General features: G+C 41.3%; 1 protein-coding gene across 1 annotated transcript; it reads left to right on the forward strand.

The window, feature by feature from the left end:
• Positions 1-1,951: 1,951 nt before the first annotated feature.
• On the forward strand, positions 1,952-7,855 carry LOC115142820 (ubiquitin-conjugating enzyme E2 variant 1-like). The gene is made up of 4 exons (XM_029682583.2): positions 1,952-2,046; positions 5,046-5,194; positions 5,966-6,091; positions 6,594-7,855. Exons 1-4 carry the CDS (start codon positions 2,016-2,018, stop codon positions 6,738-6,740), a joined length of 453 nt encoding a protein of 150 aa, XP_029538443.1. The 5' UTR covers positions 1,952-2,015; the 3' UTR covers positions 6,741-7,855.
• Positions 7,856-8,288: the final 433 nt, after the last annotated feature.

The raw sequence follows: 8,288 nt of genomic DNA on the forward strand, positions 1-8,288 counted from the left end.
TGCATCTGCATTCTTCAATCAACATGTAGGCTACTTTTGCTTTTAAAAGAATGTACACACTAGGTGCACAATAGATGTCAAGTCGATTAGGTGAAAAAAACCTGGTTTAAGTCCCAAATACATATCAAGGTTGTATTATTAGTTACAGTCGGATGTTTACATACACTTAGGTTGGAGTCATTAAAATTTGATTTTTTTTTTTTTTAAACATTTCTTGTTAAAAAACTATTGTTTTGGTAAGTCGGTTAGGACATCTACTTTGAGCATGACACAAGTAATGTTTCCAACAATTTCTTACAGACAGATTATTTCACTTATAATTCACTGTATCACAATTATAGTGGGTCAGAAGTTTACAAACACTAAGTTGACTGTGCCTTTAAACAGCTTGGAAAATTCCAGAAAATTATGTAATGGCTTTAAAAGCTTCTGATAGGCTAATTGACATCAGTTGAGTCAATTGGAGGTGTACCTGTGGATGTATTTCAAGGCCTACCTTCAAACACAGTGCCTCTTTGCTTGACATCATGGGAAAATCAAAAGAAATCAGCAAAGACCTCAGAAAAAAATTGTAGACCTCCACAAGTCTGGTTCATCCTTGGGAGCAATTTCCACACGACTGAAGATACCACGTTCATCTGTACAAACAATAGTACGCAAGTATAAACACCATGGGACCGTCATACCGCTCAGGAAGGAGACGCGTTCTGTCTCTTAGAGATGAACGTACTTTGGTGGGAAGACGCTGGAGGAAACAGGTACAAAAGTATCTATATCCACAGTAAAACAAGTTCTATATCAACATAACCTGAAAGGCTGCTCAGAAAGGAAGAAGCCACTGCTCCAAAACCGCCATAAAAAAAGCCAGACTACGGTTTGCAATTGCACATGGGGACAAAGATCATACTTTTTGGAGAAATGTCCTCTGGTCTGATGAAACAAAAATATAACTTTTTGGCCATAATGACCATCGTTATGTTTGAAGGAAAGGGGAGGCTTGCAAGCCGAAGAACACCATCCCAACCATGAAGCACGAGGGTGGCAGCATGTTGTGGGTGTGCTTTGCTGCAGGAGAGACTGGAGCACTTCACAAAATAGATGGCTTCATGAGGAAAGACAATTATGTGGATGTATTGAAGCAGCATCAATCAGTTAAAGCTTGGACAATGACCCCGAGCATACTTCCAAAGTTGTGGCACCACAACACCAGCTCTGTCAGGAGGAATGGGCCAAAATTCACCCAACTTATTGTGGGAAGCTTGTGGAAGGCTACCCAAAGCATTTGACCCAAGTTAAACAGTTCAAAGGCAATGCTACCAAATAATAATTGAGTGTATGTAAACTTCTGACCCACTGGGAATGTGATGAAAGAAAAATAAAAGCTGAAATAAATCACTCTACTATTATTCTGACATTTCACATTCTTAAAATAATGTGGGGATCCTAACTGACCTAAAACAGGGAATGTTTAGTCTGATTAAATGTCAGGAATTGTGGAAAAACTGCATTTAAATGTATTTGGTTAAGGTGTATGTAACTTCCGACTTCAACTGTAGGCTGTCTTGTACACATTTGCAGCTAAAATATTTTTTGCAGCATTCAAAAAAAAAAAGAGGTCAACGCTAGTGCATTGTGTACGGTATAAGGTGCCATTGGCACCAGCTGAAACAAGCCATGTTAGTAACTAATGAAGACTGATTCATATCCACATGACTAAATTGGCTTTCAGACCATTGTGACGTCATATGTCATTTATGGTCGTTTTTAGTGGTAATGGTGAATTTAGTTTTATTTTGACAGTCGACTCCACACAAAAATAATGCTCAAAACAGTGGTGTATTCATTCCGCCAAAAACAGCTGCACAACGACAGTTTCTATTGGACAAATTCAGGTAGGTCCCGCCACGTTTCCTTCCGTTTAAGAAACGTTTTGCAACAGAATCGGCGGACTGAATTACACCCCAGAACACTTGATTTGCACTGACGCACTTAAACGTGCGCGTCCCCGCTATTCAATGATAAAAATGGCGGCCGCCGCCGGATCAGGTAAAGTAATTCCCCGTTCACACATTTGTGATATTCATTTGATAAGCTATTATTTTACGTTTACTGTAATAGTGGTTTATTTTACCTTCCAATATGAGCCATTCATCTCAAAAACTCCACATTTCCCCAGACAGCATGTTTATTAATGTTAGATTAATGTGGGTGTTAGCTCAGCCAGTATTGCGCGCTAACTAACGTTAGTTTAGCTGGCTCTTCGGTAATTTTTCTGTTTTTGCCCAACTCTTGTGCTTTTAAAACATGACTTGATTCTGCCATAAACCATAAACGATGTTATCGTCATAATTGACTATTGGTGAATGTATTGTGGTTGTTTAGCCATCTGCGCATGTAGCTAACGTTAGGTAGCCTATTCAACTGCAGCGTCATGTTTCTGCAGAGCTAACGTTAGCAAGCTAGCTAACGACACTAGCTGAACCGACACAATTTGCAAAGCGAGAAACAGAACTAGTTAACTAGCATGCATGTTTAGAATAACTAAGATAACTAACTATATCGCTGGAATCTTTCAGAATAGATTTATCCTACTTCATATCAGCGGTTGAGTGAAATGTTCATTTGAATCAGCATTGAGTATTGAACTATTTTGGATACGTTGATGCTAGCTAACGTTAGCTAGTTTTGTCAACTGGTCATTAACTTTGGTACACACCAGGGGCTATTCATTACGCTAATAATGTTGCAAAACGTGTCTTAAACGGAAACAAACGAAACCAAGATACCTACCTGAATTTGACTCATATAAACTCTCGTTTTAGTGACTAATGATTACACCCCAGTGGTACACACCCATAACCTGAGAAATGTGTAGCTACAGGCAATTGCACGTGTCATATTGAGGTGCATGAATAGTTGATTGATAAGGGATAGCTAGTTAAAGGCCCAGTGCCGTCAACGTGATTTCCTGTATTTTATATTTCCACACGGAGGTTCGTATAATACTGTGAAAATGATTTAAAATGTAAATTATTTTAATGCCCTATTAGTGTACGACAGTGGTCACCAACCCTTTCTTATGTCAAAATCACTTTTTTTTAAAGCAAGCAGATCTATAGCTTTTCCTCCTTTTTTTCATGACTTAAACATAAGCCCACGCAACATGAAAAACGGCACTGTAGCAGTGGAGTTTAGGCCCAATACATTATAATCGCATATTGGCTTTGCTTGAATTGTCCTGCCAAAACATTGTTCTTCTTTGAGGTAGGCTATATGATTGCACCGGTAATGGATCGGTTGTATTGCTTGAGGCACAGTTGAGTGACCATAAAAGTTAAATAATTTGCTATTTTGATTTTACTGGGCTGATGGTGCCTGCATCGGATGGTCAGTCTCAGGGGGAGAGAGCAGCAGACCGAGGGTCCGCCTCAACGTCCCTCTGCTCTCCCTGTCCTCTGACACTGACCAAAAAGGGGGCACCATTTTAAAGCAGATGGCAAAACTTGTGCCCCACCGCATTTTTTCTTCCTCGTGCATAAATTCTAGTTTTTACTCCAATGACCAGAAAATCCTATATTAATATATATTTTAAAAAATACCTATGCCTTTTTTTAATGCAAGCAAGCCCTAATCGATACAAATTCCTACTCATTCATTGCGAGTGGCAGTAGGAAGAACGCCTATTTTATGACAAGTGTTGACAGTGCTGAGTATAAACACAAACTCAATCATAAAAACAGCAGCTCTGTGCTGTGTTAATTGCTGTGACTAATGACAACTAAGATTTATTTTACACCTGCTACGTTAGGTTACTGCAGACATGGTAATCTGAGTCATTTGATTGGTCAAGCAGTAGGTCAATAGGTGCATTTGATTTGCTTTCCGACCCGTCGGGATGGCAGTTTGTCCTTCAGACACCACAAATAGTTCAAAATGGGAATACTTCGCCTACCCGGCACGCAGGGCAGCTGAATTGGGTGCACCTACCGCCAACAACGCGAGACACACAAAAAAATATTTAGTGGGTTTTTACTGAAATGTTTGATCAACTAGGAATGCCTTGGAGATTGACCAGTTGACACTGCTAGCTAACTTGAAAGTTAGCTACCACAGTGTTGCTCCTGCCTGCTCTGTACAAGAGTCCTCCTTAGGACTAGCTGGCTAAGCTAGCACGCCGTGTCCTTCATTCCAGCCTGCCGAACGAACACCTGACCTCGCCAATGTTAAAATAACTGCCGGAAAAGGGTCCCCGACAGGTGGGGGGGGACAAAGGACACTGTTTTTTACTAGCCACCATTGTCGCCCCCTTTCTCTTCTGTGCGGTTTAACGGCGATTGGTATCCAATGTTATGGTGCATTACCACCATTTACTGTACTGGAGTGCCCCTGCTTCCTGCATATGTACTGGAGTCATAGCTTAAAAATGAACCAATATAAGTATAAAGAGGGGTTCCTGCACATGCAGGAATGCACATGCAGGAACGCCCCGAATTGCGGGCTGCAGTTGCACCTTTCTCCTCAGACCACTCCAACAGTCCTAGCAAAATTCTTGCTTAAGAAATTGACCTTCACTAAGAAGTTTTTTTTTTTTTTTTTGCATTTTTAATTGAAATGCTCCCCCAAAAAAGCTACTTAGTTGTTACCCAGAATTTATTTGATATTTAGATCATGTCTGCATTGGACCTTTGACATTACATGGCTCCTACTATAATGTATTTGATTAGCTGAGGGTTGTGGGTTTTAAATTCATCACTATCGAAATACATACTTACATGTGTGCCTGAAATTGAATGAAAGGACTGCATAATCAGTAGACCTGCCAAAGGCAAAATCTCATGTTTGGCAATGGGGCCAAATTGAAAGCTTATGGAATGGACATTTTTATTAAAATGACTACTATGTTCAGTCTTGCGTCATGATTGACTTTTTTTTTTTTATATACGTAATTCAATAGAACCAACATGGCACCCTTGTTTGTGTGCTGTAGCTACTAGGCACGTGTGGTTGAAAAAATGTCTGCTTTGAACCTTTTCTGTTTTAAAAAGGCGTCAAAGTACCCCGTAACTTCCGGCTGCTGGAGGAGCTGGAAGAGGGCCAGAAAGGCGTTGGAGACGGGACGGTGAGTTGGGGACTGGAGGACGATGAGGACATAATGCTGACTCGCTGGACAGGCATGATCATAGGGCCTCCCAGGGTAAGAAAAAAAGCTAACACCACACACACACACCATAGGGCCTCCCAGGGTGGGAGGGCTCAAACGCACACCAAACAACGCCACATACAAATCCTTGTTTACTCCGGCCTGGTTTCCTTAATTCCTATCAAATTTTATTGGTCACATACACATATTTAGCTCATTGGAAGAGAGGAGTTTTGTTCAACGGTAGATTTGGCTGCCAGTGTAACAACGAGCGAAATAACCTTGGGAACAACACCGTTGTAAGACAGATCTATTTACAAAGGAAAAGTGGATGTGCATAACAACTTTATTGAGAGTATGTTTGGTAGAAATACTATGTTCCCCAAAAAATAAACTTGTTATTTTTGAAGTGGTGGCAATGAGTTTGGCGCCACAGCTAAATGAATGCACACGACACAGCAGGCCAGCTCTTAACCATGCACATGTAGCTAGTTCTTGGGTAATGGCTAGCTTATGAAGTACGATGTGTTTTTGTTGACGTTGCTTGTGAGCATAAACATAGCATAAATCACCTTTCACCCAGTCGAGGCAAAGCCCACAAACCGTAAGTGGGACAGCATTGAAATGGAATGGGAACATTCTAATTCTACTGGGATGGCCAAACAGATATGCAGCAGCACAAACATAGGCCTAAAACAAACGTATTATCATAGAGCACCGCTGATTATAACCAAGACAGTTACCCACGACCATGCAGTCTTTATCTTGAGCTGAAACCTATTTCAAGACTTAAATCTTGCCTTTTTTCTGATGTTTTTCTTCCAGACAATCTACGAGAACAGGATGTACAGTCTAAAGGTAGAATGTGGACCCAGATACCCGGAGTCTCCCCCTTTTGTCCGATTCGTGACCAAGATCAATCTGAATGGCGTACACAACTCAAATGGTGTGGTATGTCCCAAGTCATACATTTCCTGTTCGGGTTGGATCAATTACCACAAATCAAAAGCAACCTTTGTATTTGAGTGTGTAGCCTGAAAGACTTCAGCCTACAGCTAGCGAAGCACATCTGATTCATTACCTACAGACGTAGGATTGGTTTTCCAGTTCATGCAGATGAGTAGATACCCTGGGCACCTTTCTTTTGGTGTTTTTCAGAGTCACTAGAAAGGCCTCTTTAGTGTCCTAAGTTTTCATAACTGTGACCTTAATTGTCTACCGTCTGTAAGCTGTTAGTGTATTAACAACCGTTCCACAGGTGCGTGTTCATTAATTGTTTATGGGTCATTGAACAAACATGGGGAAACTGTTTGAACCCTTTACAATGAAGATTTGTGAAGTTATGTGGATTTTTACCAATTATCTTTGAAAGACAGGGTCCTGAAAAGGGGACGTTTTCTCGTTTAGCTGTGTAAGTTTTGAGCCTCACATGTATGTAACCTCCCATTCTCAGGTGGACACGCGGGCAGTGGCGGCACTGGCCAAGTGGCAGAACTCGTACAGCATCCGTGTGGTGCTGCAGGAGCTCCGGCGGCTCATGATGTGCAAAGAGAACATGAAGCTCCCCCAGCCCCCCGAAGGCCAGCTATTCAGCAACTGAGTCCCCTGACCCTGACTAGCCCTGCTATCTCAACTCTCCTTCACTCTCCCTTCATCCAACACACAAATAAATATACACATTCAATACATGCACATAATGATTCCTCACATGCACACAAATCCGCACATGCAGCATACATGTACCCCTCTTATTTTTCAGAGACTCTTGAAACCTCTGTTCTCACGTAAGCTCTTTTTGCCAGGCCCCTTCCCCTTTGTCCTAAGTCATGGCCACTTTGTCTCTCGAGACCTTCTCGTTGGACAGAGAGATGGTTGCACAGGTGGACTCCACCCATACCCTACCCTGACACCCAATGCTCACCACTGTGCAGACCAGACATTGATACAAATTACTTCATCTTTTTTTTTTATCTTTGTGTTCTACATCCAGATTGTAAAATAACATAAATGATCTTATTGAGTGTACCTATCTTATGTGTGTGCTGGGTTCTTCAACCATGGATGATGGCATTTACTTTGTACTGTAGGTATAACAAGGGTGGAAATCAAGATGACTTGCTGCTCCACGAAAGAAAAATAGACCTGTGCCCCCACCGCAATGTGGCCGATAAAGTTTCCACTGTTTGGCTCTTAATTTTGCAAGAATTCTGCTCCCCCAGTTGGACTTGTCAGAGGCAGTGGTTTGGGATCTACAGCGTAGTCTTGCCAGTGTGTTTCAGAAAGCTAATAAATAAACATTGCGCCCCCCTTAAACATTCAATGTCTTTCAGGATAGCTTTGGTCTCAAACTGAGTAACCAGCTTTTTGATCCCGAATATGTGAATTTATCAGCCTTGGCACGTGTACGGTACATGGGATTGGGGGGGGGGGCAATAAAGGTTCTATTGGTTTCTCTTAAAGTACATGGGGTTTGAAATGCTCATCTTTTGTGCTTTGCACCTTTTTTCAGGTTCACCACATTACTGTGGCCTCCTATGTGGAGAATGAGTTTTTGTTTTGTCTTTAGGGTTGACCGGTTTACTCAGAGGTCATCGCATACAGTGGGCTCACTGACTGCAACGTATGGCTGTAGTTGTTTATTTCATAACGGGTGTGAATCTGGGTGAAGGTGACCTTTGCATGGTTTTATTTGAATTAAACCTCGTTACTTTTGCATGTGTTTGTCTTCTGATTTTCAATCCATTTTTGGTAAGGCCGGCGTTCAGTCAAACCCGCACCGTGGAGTGATAGGATTGGGTCTACTCTAACAAACTGCATGTTTGACCTGAATTCAAAATAAGTGCTTTTTTTTGGTTAGTGTATTATCACATGTCTTAGAATGTTCCTGTGCTACAATAATGCACATTTTTACGATGCCAAAGTGGTATCCATTCGTATTTGAAGGGTAGTTAATTCAAGTTATATTTACCCAATCCTATGGATACCTACTAGGTCTTCTATGGAATTTGCACAAATGTTACGCTAGAGAGTGGAAGTGTATACTACTAAAGTATAGGGTCTCCCTGCTCTTGATGGTTCCATTTTCTTTTTCACTTCAAAACATCTCAACTTTATAACTATAACAAATGTTAACACTTTAGCGTAGAGT

The sequence above is a fragment of the Oncorhynchus nerka genome, linkage group LG15 (assembly GCF_034236695.1).
Source record: "Oncorhynchus nerka isolate Pitt River linkage group LG15, Oner_Uvic_2.0, whole genome shotgun sequence".
NCBI classification, from domain to species: Eukaryota; Metazoa; Chordata; class Actinopteri; order Salmoniformes; family Salmonidae; genus Oncorhynchus; species Oncorhynchus nerka.

Bases quoted from the DNA above. Each gene is read 5' to 3' on its own strand.
- LOC115142820 (XM_029682583.2), top strand. From the start codon at position 2,016: ATGATAAAAATGGCGGCCGCCGCCGGATCAG. The intron at 2,047-5,045 runs GTAAAGTAATTC...TGTTTTAAAAAG, and splicing joins GGCGGCCGCCGCCGGATCAG to GCGTCAAAGTACCCCGTAAC. The intron at 5,195-5,965 runs GTAAGAAAAAAA...TTTTTCTTCCAG, and splicing joins TGATCATAGGGCCTCCCAGG to ACAATCTACGAGAACAGGAT.